Raw genomic sequence first — 15,397 nt, 5'->3', positions numbered from 1 at the left:
ATCTTTCAGGCTTCGTTTATTTTAAGGAAAATATAGCATTTTTGCAAAATGTGTTTTAGAAAGTCATTTTAAAATAATCATATTTTTTGCTATTTGATTGAAATTTGAAAATGAATTGTAAAATATTTTTTGTTATTCAGTAAGAAAAATCTTTTCCTCGATGCATATGGCGTGACTCCATGGGCCTCGTGCGAGCAGGTGATGGGTCATGAAAATCAAGAGAAAGCACAAAATTCTTTTTTTTTTTTTTTTTTGGGGGGGGGAGGACGAAAGCAGTCGTGCCATTTTACCTTGAATTCCTCGATGCGCTTTTCCTCTCCCTCTCTCTCTCCGGACCACGAGATGGCCAGTCAATACACTCCATAAACAACAGCAACAACAGCATCGTACTTAAAGAGTGAACCCCGCTAAGTGCGCAAGAGCCGGCTGAAAGAGTGAACCCACCAAGTGCTCTCACATCAATTTCATCCCGTTCAACCTCAGGCCACGTTTACCACGCACCCGCAAGACACTATTAATTTAATCTTACTTAACAAAAGAACGCCTTTTTTTTAATAAAAAATATTGATTACAGATATCACGGGGGAATAAAAGAAGCCGAGATCTAGGGATATAAAAGAAACCAACTGTCCGAATAAAAAATTTCGGGTCGAATTTTCTTAGGTTTTGGGACGTAAATAAAACAATGGATTTCTGATGTTTCAGTTTGGTTTTTGAATCATAAAGCTGACCTGAAACACATAACTGAATATGCTTCAAAACCAAAATAATCGAAGTAAAATGCTAAGCACGTTGACGAACATAGAAAAAGGAACCATAACTTTCTTGCCGGCTCGTCCAATTTTCGACCCTCCATCTGCTGTCGTCTCCATTGTCGCCTTTGATCCCGTCGACTATGCTGTCGTCTTCATCGTGGCCTTCAATCCCATTGGATATGCCTGTGTCGTGGCCTCTACCGTCATCCTCATTGCCTCTGTTGTAGCTGATGTAATATTAACGCGGAAGCTAACCGGAACTCTGGTCTCGCCGGCTTCTTCTTTTTTCTTCGTGCGGGGGCTCCTAAAGGAGAGCTGCTGTAGGGTTGGTTAGCCGCGCGTGTGAAGAAAAAGAAAGCCGTCAGACTGGAACCCACGGAACGGCGGAGCTTCGAGGGAGGGAGCTGAAGGTCATGACCAACATGGAGCACCAGATGAGGATGACGATACGGGAAGAGGAGGAAGAGCCTTGCTCATTGCCATCCTTCACGTTTTGAGCTTGTTATAAACTTTTGGGATGCGAGATGGTAAAGCACCCTTTGCAATTTACAATGAAGGATGAGATTGCCAAATGAGATTTATTCCTTATTTGAGTGGGGCATGAGTTTGACGAAGAAGCTAGGTGGTTTAGATACCGACCGACTACTTAGTGAATTGATTACAACATTGACCCATGCTCGTGTTAGTTTTTTTTTTTTTTTTAAAACTGTTTAGCATTCTTTTTGGCTCTATATTAAAATATTATTTGTTTCATGAAAAATAAATTATTCAAAAAATATTTTACTGAAAATTATTGCTTATATATATTATTTACACCAAACACAACCTGTCAAGTTTTCCCCAGAAACTTTTGTAATTTCCACTTTCCTTAGCCAACAGAGAAGTTAAGGAAACCTTGGGGCAACCTTGGACTCATCGAGCTCCCCGGCCCCTGATGACGTCCTCACTGTTGCCTCCCACTTCGGTGTCGTCGGACAGCCCAGCACCAATCCGCCATCACTTATATATAATATCTACAAACATAAATGAATGGAAAATATTTTTGTCGTTCACGAAAATATTTAGATATAAATTATTTTCGATAATAAAGACATTTTTCATCGATTAATATCATCAGTTGAATCAATCCATGTGCTTTGGCTAGAATTGTTCTTGGCATCCGCTGCATACTAGAAGGTAAACATAATTTAATTAAGATAATCCTGATTAACTGAATGATGTGGTCTCTTTTTATTTAGACACTTTCCACGTGATAGAAGAATGGTGTAAGTCGGCGCACTGGGATCCAAATCGGACGCGCTGTCTTGTCAGAGACCGAAGTACGCGCCTCCACGTGGACGTGGTCCATCCCCATCCCCTGCCCCGACCTTTTCCTCTTCCCGACAAGGCTTTCACGACATTCAACGTGATGGAATCTTCGACATGAAAACGCCGCCGTTTTCTTTGTGAGGGTGTCAATTGTCCATCTCTTTTGTCCCACATTTCGGTCCCCTCTATTTCGCAAAACATAAATTATTTAATTTTCTTTTTAAAAATAATCACTTATATCCTCTATAAAAATAATAAAAATATTTCATCATTCATAAAAATATTTAGATATAAAATGTTATCGATAATGAAAACTATTTTTATTACCCAATTAATTTTAGATAAAATAAATATAATTTATTTATTTATTTTTAAAGAAAAAAATGGGCCTTTAATTAAAATTTTATGTGTAACTCCATTTTTTATTTTTATTTTATTACCAAGTTGTTGATATCACATATGCGCACGACAATGTTAACATTCATAAAAAAACATTCTTGTTGCAATTATGGGTAAGATGGAAATCATGAATTCGAACTCTCTCCAAATTTGTTGGATTTTATTTTTTGAGAGGTGGAAATGCTTGCGGTAAGAACTAGGAGTGAAAATTTTTAGATTATAGGTTCCACTTGGAACTTGAAACCTATTATTAGATATGTGTTTCTTATTTTTTGGAATCTAGAACTTACTTATCGAAATCCAAAATTTAGAATCTACCCTATTACAGTTTGAGTAATCCAACAAGCTTTTTTTTTTTTTTTTAATTTCATTTTTAGTGAATGTAGCAATAATGAACAAGCTAGACATGTTTGGCTTCTTAAAAATAATTGAACAGAGGCATAAAAACTTCTTAAAAGAAATATATAGAAACCTTATTGATTGTCAACTTCAATTTTTTTCCAGTATTTGGATAATTACTCATTTATGGGTTTTTCATGGTTATTTCATTCATCCCATAGTCTTTTAAGAGAAACCATAAGTAGGTTGCAGCCATAATCATGAAAAAAGCAAACGGAAGAGAACAACGATGAATCTAGGTCCTTGTAGACTATCAAAATATTTTATTCAGAAAATACTTCCTTAGGGAAGAATGATAAAGTAATGGAAAGACAAAACGGATTTTACTCTTTAACCCAATGGGTATCTCACTAAATTATATAACAAATCATGGAAAAGGAACTCAAATTCATCTCTTGTTTGTCTTTACAAAGAGCTCACTAAATTGATCTACAAATGTACACGATTCAATTAAACAAATGGATGGAGTTCATTAGCGTCATGTTCCATGAGTTCGATGATGGAAATCCCATAGGAACCAAAACGCATTGGTAAAAGGCAAAAAGAAAAGCAAAAGGCGTAATAATTTTAGGCTTATGAATCTTGGTCCAGTTTTTGTTTCGATTCCTATAGGAATCGAGAACTGAACCAGGAATCGCCGGTTTCAAAAAAAGAGAAATCAAGAACCAGAACCTCCCTCCATAGAGTCGAGAATCGGACCCACTAGGTTAGGTTCGGTTCCCGGTTCTACTCGGAAATTGTGCTCATCCCTAATAAGAACAACTTTGGGTGAACCACCTAGCGTTTGATTAATGGACTACTAAGGCCCTGTTTGGTAATCATCCAAATAGGGCCAAATTTTGATTCTTTGTTCCCGGAATCAATTTAGGAACATAATCGCATTTGGTAAAATTTTTGTTCCCGGGAATAGATTGGGAGTAGAATCAAGAATAAAAAAAAAAAAATATGATTCTTGTTCTAGAATCGAAAAAATAATCAAACTTAACTATTCTTCTCTTTTCTTCTTCTTCTTCAATCGCGTGACACCGTCCGCCCCCATCCACCACCGTCTTCCGTTATCGCCACCATTTGCCATCGCCGCCGTCCGCCATCGCCGTCTTCCGTCGCCGCCGTTGCCACCGTCTACTGTTTGCCGGTCGCCGGCAACCGGTCCGGCAAGCTCGCCGGAGGCTCACTAGGCCAGGGCGAGGTTCGCCGAGCTCGCCGGGGACAAGCCTGGCCACCGGGGAGGCTCGGCCTCGCTAGATCTGGCGAGGCTGAGCCTCGCCAGGGCTGGGCAAGCCTCTCAATGCCCTGCCCACCAGTGGCTAGGCTGGCCTCGCTAGCAGCCGAGCCTTGCCGGTGGCCAGGCCGGCCTTGCCGGTGAGGTCGTCGGCCCTCGTTTGGCTGGTCACCGGACTATTGACCGACCGAAGAAGAAGAAGAAGAATAGGAGAAAAAAGGAAAAAAAAAAAGAAAAAAAGGGAAAAAAGGGAAAAAGTATAAAAATTATTTAAAAATTAACAGAAATTGATTTGGAACATAATCAATGAGCACAATACCAAACACAATTTTATTCTAGAATCAAAATTTTTGGATAGTTACCAAACGGCTTAAAATGCTTAGAATTAGTTCTCGGGAACAGAATAAAAAAAAATCATTTGTGATTAGAATCTTTTCTCGGGATTAGAATCGTTACCAAACGCGCTATAAGTTTAAACTTAGCTCGAACTTTTCCAAACCCATACCAATTCACGACTTAGGTTCAAGTTCTTAACATGCAAATGATTTTTTAATTAGGAGTCACAACTAATCTATTTTTAGTGGGTTGATTAGAAACCTAAGTAAAGTAATGAGAAATTTACTTTACTCCTGTGAACCGGAGATTATGAATTCGGAGACTTGATTACACTAGATTTTTCTAACGTCATTTTGGTACCTTTCTCTTTTATCTTGAAAAAAATATTTTGCAGGCATCTTGAATTGATTTTAATTTACTTCTTTAACATGTGAGGTGATCAAGCGAGTGTAAGAATTACCAATTTAACACCCACAAAAAAAAGCAATAAATAAAATATATGAGACTTACCTTATAGCAACAAAAACATTTGCAATGTTAAGTCAGCATTTACATCAACAACCCTACATATGATTTCTAATTAACACGCAATCATATGATTTCTAATTAACATGTAGTCGCTCAATTTTTTAGGATTTTCTCTTGTTTAATGAAATCTAAGCTATATGTCATGCAATTAAACTAAATGGTCTAATTTTAATGACAGACAATTTCTAATTATATGGATCTAGCAACAATGACTAAATGACATGCATTTTATGAACCTAATTCTATATGAAATGCACATGATATTTTTGTATTTTTAAATAAAAATTCGTAATTAAAAATTACTAATAATAAAAATCTAACTAAAGTGAGATATTATCTATTTTAAGTTAGGAAATAGACTAATCTGAATCCTATCTTAACTTAGAAATTTATCTCGATATGCAATTTAATTCCAAGATATAACCTATATATCATCTAAACATACATTCTAATATAATTAGAAAGGTATCTAACTATTCTATCATGCAATTCTATCTAGGAAATCAATTCTAATCTATATGATATGCAAATACAATCTCTCTCTTTTTTTTTTTTTTTTGGATAAATAAAGCAATTAAAGTAAGATAAGCAAAAAATCACTCAAGATCGTATATCATCCAATCAATGCGAATAAGGAAATAATATCCAACCGACTTGAAATTTCGCGAATAAAACCGATGAGTTGATCTTAAGCCTTAAAGATCACAATTTCAATTCTAAAGATTCTTGCACAATCAATAGTTCCACCTAAAACCTTATAGGTGGAATCAATGATAATATGCGATTGCGAATTAGGAAATAAGCTCTAATTGGGAGATATGTCTATCACTCATTGATATGCATGTTAGATATTAATAGACATATATTAGATAGTAATATATGCATATATACTAGAGATGTGCATCTTACCTAATTCGAGGATATTCTTTCCAACTTTGCTTGCAATGCAATCGGACCAGAAGCACGACCGGTTCCTCGATCATGAATGGCGACAAATGGCGGCGAGCGGCAGCGACGTGTTAGCGGGTATCGATGGCGCAGCAGTACACGGCCAAGGAGGACTCATTGACTGCTTATACACCGTGAGTGGGGGGGTTGGCGGCTTGGTGTGACATGATCACACAATGGTCAAGGACGGTAAGGACAACCGGTTGTCTCGCAATGGATCACGAGCGGCTCGTAAGAGTTGCAATTCAGCATGTAGGACTTCACGGTTGGGAATTTCAGCACAATTGCTTTTGGTAGTTGGAAGCTACTGGTTGTTGAGAAGCTGTGTAATCGTCTAAGAATTTCGCTTGTGATGGCAATAAATCACCGCAGCAGTTGCTGAACAAATGTTGAAGGCAGCGTCGAGATTGGACTACAATTTGACTTAAGAAAACCTGCAGCAAAAAAAAATTAAGGTGGGGCTAAACCAATGACATGGTGAGGATAATCTCTGACACGTTGGGAAATTGGTGAGTGCTGGTGCTTCGTTGGTCGTCAGGGCTGGGTCTTTGGAATAAGTGAGCTTAATGGCAAAAGGTGCACAATGGCATGAGGAAAAGCCATGATGTGAAGATCATGTGCAATTGCTAGAGGAACTTCACAATTTTTTGTCTAACTCACAATGGGACAATCTAAGAAGAGAAAACCACCGTCTCCCTTTCCTCTCTTTTGGTGTGTATCGCTCAATGTGCTTTTAGAATAGAATTGCTGACCCACTGGACAAGAAGAGAGACTCCCTTTTTATATACAAAATAATGAGGCCCAGCAAGGAAAGAAACAAAATTTATTTCCTCTCTCCAATATTGCACAAGCATGCTACATCTCCTTTCCTATATTTTGTTTCCCTCGTAGATCAATTGCATGCAGATTTCTTACACATTTCTTTCCCTGTGTTGATACTTTTTGAGTATCACCAAATATATTCCTCTCACGTGCAATATTCCCTCTTATTATTTCGATATTTCTTTCGAAATCTTCCATTCTGCCGTGAAATATATCTCTTAGTGTGTATATTGCATGAATATATGAAATATTTACTGAATATATCGAATTGTCATTCTTCATAAGTCAATTTTCGATCGTAAGAGAATAGCTGGCTTGGGCTAATTTTCTCTCACCACATGCTTAATGTAACTTGTCTAATTAAAGTTTAAAACCATCAAGTCAAACCCATCTATCACTAGTCTAATGCAAATGCAATAAAAAAGTGCTCATAAAATTATATGTTATGTAATTTAATTCTAATATTTTTGTTTAGGGGTTAAAATTAATCCTTATGTAATAAGTGAATGATCGGATTGTCAAAATTTATGTGTCAACAAATACAAGTACTAATTTTTTTTTTTTGCTCACTTGAGTACCATTTCTAATTTGCATCGTCAGAAAGGCTAATGTGGCCATCGGAAAATATTATTTTATTAGTTTTTTTAATTTTATTATTACTTTTTTTCCTTTTTTTCTTCTTTAGGGATGGTAAGGGTCACTGGTGACCCTTGCTGGCAGCAAAATCCTCGTCCTCAACTGCAAAGTCCTTGGGCAAGGCCGTCGGGGTCTTGCTGGTGGCTGGTGAGGGCTCTCACCACCTTGCTCTTGCTGCAAAGGTTTTGGGCAACAACTCAGGGCCTTGCTAGCAACGGGTGAGGCCATGAGGACCCTTGCTCGAGGTCACCCAAAGTCGACGAGGCCTTGATGGCTTCACCTAGGGCCATTGTAGTCGAGGGCGAGGTAGCCAGAAAGGGTTTCATGCCCGGCGAGGGTCGTTAATGATCCTCATCGGCCTAAAAAAGAAAGGAAAAAGATTAAAAAAAAATTAAAAAATCAGTATAGGACGTTTGTTCGGAAGTGGCATTTAAGTAAATGATTTTGCTCCAATGTGATACTTAAGTGAGTTAAAAAAAGTTTTGATGCTTAATTGAGCATTATACACAAGTTTTGATACTTCTACTATTCTTATTTCGGAACGCTCCTTACATTATTAATAGAGAACGCGCGTTCCTCCTCTTGATGCATGCCACCAACCAAACAAAGACAAACAACTTTCGTTCAACTTAATTTTTCTAAGTTTAGGTGTTTTACTAAAACCAGAAAAATATTATAAAAAATAAGATTCAACTCCGGCGAGGCTACATCATTGTAGCGCGGGACCCACTTCTTTTTCTCTTTTTTAAATACTTACCACCAGAGGTTATCACCCCCTCCTCCCCCCTCTCTCTCTCCCACTAGCTTTTCAGCTCTAGCTCAGAAACACAGCCCGCCAAGTTTTCCTCAGAAACTTTTGTAATTTCCACTTTCCTTAGCCAACAGAGATGGTAAGGAAACCCCCGGGGCAACCTCGGACTCAATGAGCTCCCTGGCCTTGATGTCCTCGCCGCCGGCTCCTTGTTTCGATGAATCATTTCTTCAGATAAAAGAAGGTTCGCCGGCTCCAGCTCCTGCTCTCCACACCAGTGCCTTGCCGGCGACCATCTCCATCCCGGTGGGGCTGATAGTGGGTATTGGGATTGGGGGCCTGATTGTATTGGCTGGGGTCAGCATTTTGGTGATTTTCTACTGGAGGAGGAAGAGGAGGAGGCTTGAGCTAGGCAATGACCCTATACAAAGGCCTAAAGGTGAGTTTTTATCCTTGAATGCGAGCTTTCGAAGTTCGTCATTTGTTCTTCATTTTATGGTCAGTCGGCTAGCCAAAAATGAACTTGGGTTCTGAAATGAGGATTAGTCATTGGGGTTTTTGAACTCACAAAGGCGCGTTTGGTAATGTTTATGTTCCCGAGAACATTTTCTAATCAGAAATGATTCTTTTTTATTCTGTTATTGTAAACAATTTCAAAGCATTTTAAACCGTTTGGTAACTGTCCAAAATTTCAATTCCTAAAATAGAATTGCGTTTAGTACCGTGCTCAAAATTTTAATCCAAATCATTTTCTTTTACTTTTTAAATAATTTTATTACTTAATTCCTTTTTTTTTCCCTTTCTTTCTCATATTCTTCTTATTCAAGTGGCTGGTCGCCAACGTTGGGATGACTAGTGACCGACCGGACAAGGGCCGGCAATCTCACCGAGCGTCGCCAGCCCTTAGCGAGGCCGGCCCTCGTCGGCTGAGCCTTGCCGGCAGCTGGATGAGGCTCGCTTGGCCACTGGCGAGGCTCGACCTCATCGATGGTTAGGCTTGCCTTCCGCAAACTTGCCGAACTTTGCCTTGGCCTGGCGAGCTCACCGGACCGGTTGCCGGCAATCGGCGGTGGTGCAGGGGATGGCAACCGCGGTAGTGGCAGTAGATGAAGAAGAAGAAAAGGGAAGAAGAACAAGAAAAAAGAAAATAAAAAAGAGGAAATATGAGCTTGATTCTAAAATTGTTCCCGGGAATAAGAATCATTTTTTATTTATTCTTGATTATGTTTCAAATCACCTTTTGAGAACAAAAAAATAGATGTTTGTTTTCGGGAACACAAATTTTACCAAACACATTTTTGTTCCAAGTCTTCTCCCGGGAACAAAAGAATAGAAATTAGCACTATTTGGCTAGTTACCAAACAGGCCCTAAGATTTTGCTAGAGGCTGAAAAATTGGATCTCTTGTTGTTTTCGAGACCCCGAGTTGTGAATCGCATGTTGATTGTGGCGATTGCTCATATGCTTCCATGATTTCATTCCGACCAAATTGTCTTAAGGTTGCTGTAAATTTTGGGAGTGCTACTTGGGTCTCTCTCTGAATTTATTGATGCAATTGCTTAATCATTTTCTCTCTAATATCTGTATGTGTTTGAGGATAATTTGATGCCAATAGCTTTTTGGGTTATGATTTTTCAGTGCATATAAGGTATCGGGTTAAAAATACGTAATGTTCCTTGCAGATGACCCTTCTGCTGGCCCAGCTCAGCCTTTTCAACCTAATGTTACTTCTTCTGAACAGTTCTCAACAACAGATATGGGTTCAGCAAGACCTTCAATACCAGCTCCCGGCATGGCATTAAGTCTTTCGCAGAGTACATTCACGTATGAAGAGCTAAAAATAGCAACAGATGGTTTCTCCAATGTCAACCTACTCGGGCAAGGTGGTTTTGGCTATGTTCATAAGGGAGTGCTTTCGAGTGGGAGAGTAGTTGCAATCAAGCAGTTAAAAGCTGGAAGTGGACAAGGAGAGAGAGAATTTCAAGCGGAGGTTGACATCATCAGCTGCATCCATCACAGACACCTTGTTTCCCTTGTTGGTTACTGCATTTCTGGTGCTCAGAGAATTCTTGTATATGAGTTCGTTCCAAATGGCACACTGGAATCTCATTTGCATGGTGAGTATGCCTTCAGAGGTTTAGATGTATTCTTTCATCTGATGATGCCGTTTCTAATATCAGTCGCCTCTCTCTCTCTCCCTCTCTCTCTGTTACCTTCTTTCAAAGATCACACTTGAACTTTTCTTCTTATGTATGGATTCTAGCTACCATACAACTTTGATATTGTATGGTTAATGCCTTTTTGGAGTGCTGTTGGAATAGTGAGACCTGTTTATAAACTCCCTTCATTCTGGAATGAGGTAATTTATATATCATTGCTGTTTATCTAGCAGCAAAAATCTCTTAACATGGAAAAGGGGGTGGGTGGGGGATTGGACAACAGACCTTAACATTGCAGCCAGCTAACACTTTTGTAGCAATGCCATAATAACCAAATGGCTTGATCACCACTGTGCATAGGCAACACAGGATGTTTGATTATTTTGGAGCTGAAAAGCTAATTGAGAACATTACAATTGTTATAACTAGCAAATGTTGTTGCAGGGAAGGATCGCCCAACTATGGCTTGGCCTACAAGAATGAAGATTGCTTTAGGTTCTACAAGAGGGTTGGCATATTTACATGAGGACTGTAAGTAGAGTCTTTTATACCTTTTTACTACCGTAAGTTTCACGGTTCATCTTTATTGTATTCACTTCTCAGGTAATCCCAAAATTATTCATCGTGACATCAAGGGTTCTAATATTCTTCTAGACTTCAATTTTGAGGCAAAGGTATGATGTGCGATTGCTTAATCATTACATGATATATCGGTCATCTAGGATGTTTATTGAATTCACTACCACATTATATAGTTAGTTATTAAGTTATTGATTTACTTCATTTTTTCAAAAGCATTTTGCATCCCTCCTACATCCTCTGTATAAGCCGAAGATTAGAGAAACGGCAAAAGATTTTAGGGCTGCAAAAGTTGATTTCTTGATGAAATCATTAGGGGAACCAACTTTTCGTTTGCAGCTATTTTTGGAGTTGTGATGAACTCTACAATGCTTAATTTAATATTGTCGTGTGAAGCTAGTTGGATGTGAAATATAAAAGTCAGCACTATTGATTCCAGGTTGCAGATTTTGGACTTGCAAAGATTGCTTTTGATACAGATACTCATGTATCGACTCGAGTAATGGGAACTTTCAGGTAAGCCTATTCCTTATACATATAGTTTGTCTAATTTGGTATAGATGATGGTTCCGTTCACCTGTTTCCTCTTAGCATACATTGGTTGTGTCATCTTTTGCTAAGGTAAGTCTAATTAATGCAGCTACTTGGCTCCGGAGTATGCCTCCAGTGGGAAGCTCACTGACAAATCGGATGTCTTTTCTTTTGGAGTTGTGCTTCTAGAGTTGATAACCGGGCGTCGTCCAATTGACAAGACTCGACCCTTTGTTGAAGATAGCATGGTTGATTGGGTCAGTAGTTTACCAACAATATATTTACTTGAGGCCTGTTATTATTAGTGATCTTATCTGATAGGGAAAAGCCAGTTTTAGGACTTTGAGCTTCTAATCTCCCTCTCCCCCTCCCTTTATTTATTTATCCTTCTCCTCCATGTTTCCGTCTCTCCACCTTGAATGTTGTAAAAGAATTGGCTACTCTAATGAAATTTCAGGCAAGGCTAGAAGATGGCAAATTTGATGCCATTGTTGATCCAAAATTGCACAAGGATTACGCTACCGAGGAAATGACTCGGACGATTGCGTGTGCTGCTGCTTGCGTTTGTCATTCTGCACGACACCGTCCACGAATGACACAGGTACATTGCTAGTTAAAAATCCTTTGTTTTAATATGAGAATGCATGTTTCCTTTTTTTCCTCGTATTATAGAGATAATCTATGCTCTAGTTAGTGGTTTTGATCCTTTTACAAGTCATGGGTTATCGTTTCATTTGAGCTGGAAAAAAAAATTAGTTTCAGTGTCTCAGTTTGCTACAACTCGCTTTCCAGTATGACCGTTAATGCAAAATGGTCTACTATTGTGGAATGAGATTTGAACTTCATGTAATCAGGTTGTTCGAGCATTGGAAGGATACCTCTCTCTGAGCGATTTAAATGAAGGAATTGTGCCCGGACATAGCATAGCATATAGTCCTCATGGAAGCTCAGATGATGACACCAGTCAATACCAGGAGGATTTAAAGAAATTTAGGATGATGGCCTTGGAAAGCCAAGAACAAGCCACAAGCGAGTATAGTGGCCTCACAAGTGAGTATGGCCTTCATCCATCCAGCTCAAGCAGTGGGTTTCAACAGACTACCCAAGAGATGGACTTGGGGAAAATGGCAGAGGATGGTCGTATTGCTAATGAAGGCTCGGAGTATTAATATTAACCGAGAGGCTGGGCCCTACTTCCACAGTTCCATGTTTTGTCTGCGAGATCTGTGCTTTGAGGAGAAGCATCTTCCGGAAGAAAAAGTTCATGCTCTGCTTTGGCCTGTGGCTGCATGGTGTGGGTTGTTACTTGTAGATTGAAATGGATAGATTTGGGAAAGGTAAAAAGTGCATGAGGCGTCAGTATGTCTGTGTTGCTGATTTGAGCAGTATAGCTTGAAGTATTCTAAAGATTGTCATCGTTGCTAGAGAAATGTGTAAGACAGGAAGGACGAAACTAAAAGGAGGAGGGATCTTTTTCACTTGATCTTATAGGAGCAGTGGGTCGCTGCAATTTTTGGCTCGAAAGTTGCGAAGCAACGGCAGTTCCGGTTCAATTCATTACCCTCAGAAGAGTTTCCATGATTGTCATCAGCCCGTACTCTTCCCATTACTTTGTTGAAGAATGAATCTGCAAATTTGTTTAATCCAAATTGCTATTTCAAATCTTTAAAATTGGGAATTACCGGTCTGGTTCCCAGAGTTTCTGAAGACGAATTGGACTGAATGGGTCCAGCTCGAATCCTCAGATTGAGGAGGCAGCAACTAACTTGTCTAGTTCGGAATATGGGCTTGGAATATTGAAAGTGGGCTAGGGATAGGGAACGAGCCCGGTGGGCCATAAGGAAAATCGTCTTGCCCAGGTCTATCTCAACTTTTCTTAGGACGGCATAGAAGGTAGCTATATACTCCACACCGGTCGGAGCGACTAATCGAGATGAAGATAAACAGCATAAGCCAGCCGAAAACCAAATCGACCGCCTTCGCGTACTCCACACTAAATTACACAGAAACCACACCAAAAGAACGAAGATCGAACAAGCGAGCGATCTCTCCATTTCGGAACGCAAGCCATCATCCTATCCCTATTTCACGAAGCGGAGCAGAACACCAGAGTTCCCGAGCCAACAACAAGAAGCGGCGCATCACTCGCGCCAAGGCTAGAAGCCCCGCCCCCCAAAAGAAAAACCCTAGCGACGGAACAGCTGTATCGGGGGAAGAGAGGTGAAGGGAGGAAAAGGACGGGGGATTAAGACCTCGAGGAGGAGGAAGAGGGAGGTGTAGAGAGGGGAGCGGAAGGAGGGAGGGAAGGAGGAGCGGAAGTCGGCGAGGAGGTCGTGGAGGGGGCAGGTAACCTGCTTCAGCAGCTTCAGCAGCTCGTACGACTCCTCCCCCTTCGCTATCCCTATAATCTCTTCTCCACTCCTTGTCTGTTTCTCCTTCTTCTTCGATTGCGAGGCGCTCGGAGAGGGAGATTTGGGGGCGGGGGCGGGGGCGGGGGCGGGCGGGGGGATGGTTTGTTCGTGCGGGAGAGAGTGGACTGGCGATACTCGAGGCGACCCGAGTCCTTTCTCTTCAGGGGGGAGCGATGGCCGAAGGAGAGGCTGGCCCAAGAAGGCTCTCTCTCTTCCACCGGTGCCATCGGCTTTCGGGCCCACCCGAGATACTAAGGGCACGTTTGGAGGTCCTTTCAGCCTCTAAAATCTCGAGATGTTGGAACATTTTTTAAGTACTTTGAAATAGCTTTTCAACCAAATCAAAGCCTGATACTACTCCCATCCAACCTTTGGAAATCCAACCTTTCGAAATAGCGCTTGTGAAATGTTGAAATTAGGATCAAAATATTTTTTTTCCTTTCAAAACTACTCTCACCAATCTTTTAGGTTTTCGGTTTTGTCATTCCTTATAACTATTCATCTTCTTCCCGCGAGTGTAACCAACGAAGGGCCAACATGGGGCTATGATACCCTAGATTTTATGATCCTAAAATTATAAACGGATCAATATGAGCATGGAATATTGAAAGTGGACTAGGGAACAAGCCTGGTGGGCCATAAGGGGTACACAAGCCTAAGGGCTTAGTGGCGTGTGAGAGCAGCGAGCGTGAGCTTGATGGGACAAGCAATGGGCTGAGTAAAGGGCCTAGTGGGCCATGATTTGGGGCTAATAGAGCTAGGGATGTATGCGTGAGGCCCGGTTTGAGCAAAAAAGATTTTTATTCGTCGGTGAAAAGTTTTGATTGCTTGTGTTTAGTTTAGTTTAAGAATTTATATACAAACACGGGATTAATCTTTAACACTTTCTTATGATTCCTCTTAGTTCTTGATCTTCGGCCCAATTTGTGACATCAATGCCACTTTAGACATACGCAAATCAATTAGACCTAATCTCTTCTTGTAGGGCCAAATGCGTGGGGGAAGAATTGGAATGAAATAAAGATAAACTAGGACTAATGATTAGAATGCAAGAAAATCCTCAAATTAGCCCCTAAAACCTTCCTACACTGAGTGTGTATGCATGGGAATTGCATGCAAGAAGCCACCTCGCGTCGCCTCTTCTTCCCTTGGCATTTCCGCCCGCTCTTCAGTCAGCATGGCCTTAGGATTTAAAATTTTTTCAATCATGAGCTGCCTAGGGACTCATGAAGATTTAGGAAACATTCTCAAGACAAACTCATCATTGTTCTCTCTCCCTCACTCTCCCCTCCGACTCATCTCTCTCTCTCTCTCTCACCCTCTTGTTTCTTCTCTCCTCTTCTTCTCTGTTGGCTCAGCGGAAACTTCTTCTCCTTCCTCTGTGATTTTTCTGTGGTTTCGAGCTTTAGAGATCTGAGATTTTGAAGAGCCAGCAAGTGAGGAAGGCAAGGATCAACTGGGTAAGGAAGTGGTAGGATACTAAGTTGGGATAATCTATGGTTGTTAAGCGAAATGTGAGACGAGTGGGTTTGAGGGAAAAACGATCCTTGATGGTTTTGTTTTGGGGTCTAACTCGTTGGTTGTGAGGTTAGATAGTCTTTCCGTGGCTTGCAT

General features: G+C 40.3%; 1 protein-coding gene across 1 annotated transcript; it reads left to right on the top strand.

Annotated features, from left to right (window-relative positions):
- Positions 1-8,471: 8,471 nt before the first annotated feature.
- On the top strand, positions 8,472-12,640 carry LOC104424176 (proline-rich receptor-like protein kinase PERK1). The gene is made up of 8 exons (XM_039303374.1): positions 8,472-8,543; positions 9,786-10,220; positions 10,707-10,793; positions 10,866-10,936; positions 11,281-11,357; positions 11,482-11,629; positions 11,830-11,973; positions 12,227-12,640. Exons 2-8 carry the CDS (start codon positions 9,860-9,862, stop codon positions 12,539-12,541), a joined length of 1,203 nt encoding a protein of 400 aa, XP_039159308.1. The 5' UTR covers positions 8,472-8,543; positions 9,786-9,859; the 3' UTR covers positions 12,542-12,640.
- The last annotated feature ends 2,757 nt before the right edge of the window (positions 12,641-15,397 follow it).

The sequence above is a fragment of the Eucalyptus grandis genome, chromosome 10 (genome assembly GCF_016545825.1).
Source record: "Eucalyptus grandis isolate ANBG69807.140 chromosome 10, ASM1654582v1, whole genome shotgun sequence".
Classification (NCBI taxonomy): Eukaryota; Viridiplantae; Streptophyta; class Magnoliopsida; order Myrtales; family Myrtaceae; genus Eucalyptus; species Eucalyptus grandis.
Note: the sequence above shows the minus strand (reverse complement) of the source record. Positions and strands in the feature narration are given on the sequence as shown.

What these genes read in the sequence shown, in the direction of transcription:
- LOC104424176 (XM_039303374.1), top strand. Translation starts at nt 9,860, where the DNA reads ATGGGTTCAGCAAGACCTTCAATACCAGCTCCCGGCATGGCATTAAGT. An exon ending in ACTGGAATCTCATTTGCATG is followed by an intron (nt 10,221 to 10,706) that starts GTGAGTATGCCT and finishes ATGTTGTTGCAG; the next exon opens with GGAAGGATCGCCCAACTATG. An exon ending in GGCATATTTACATGAGGACT is followed by an intron (nt 10,794 to 10,865) that starts GTAAGTAGAGTC and finishes TTCACTTCTCAG; the next exon opens with GTAATCCCAAAATTATTCAT.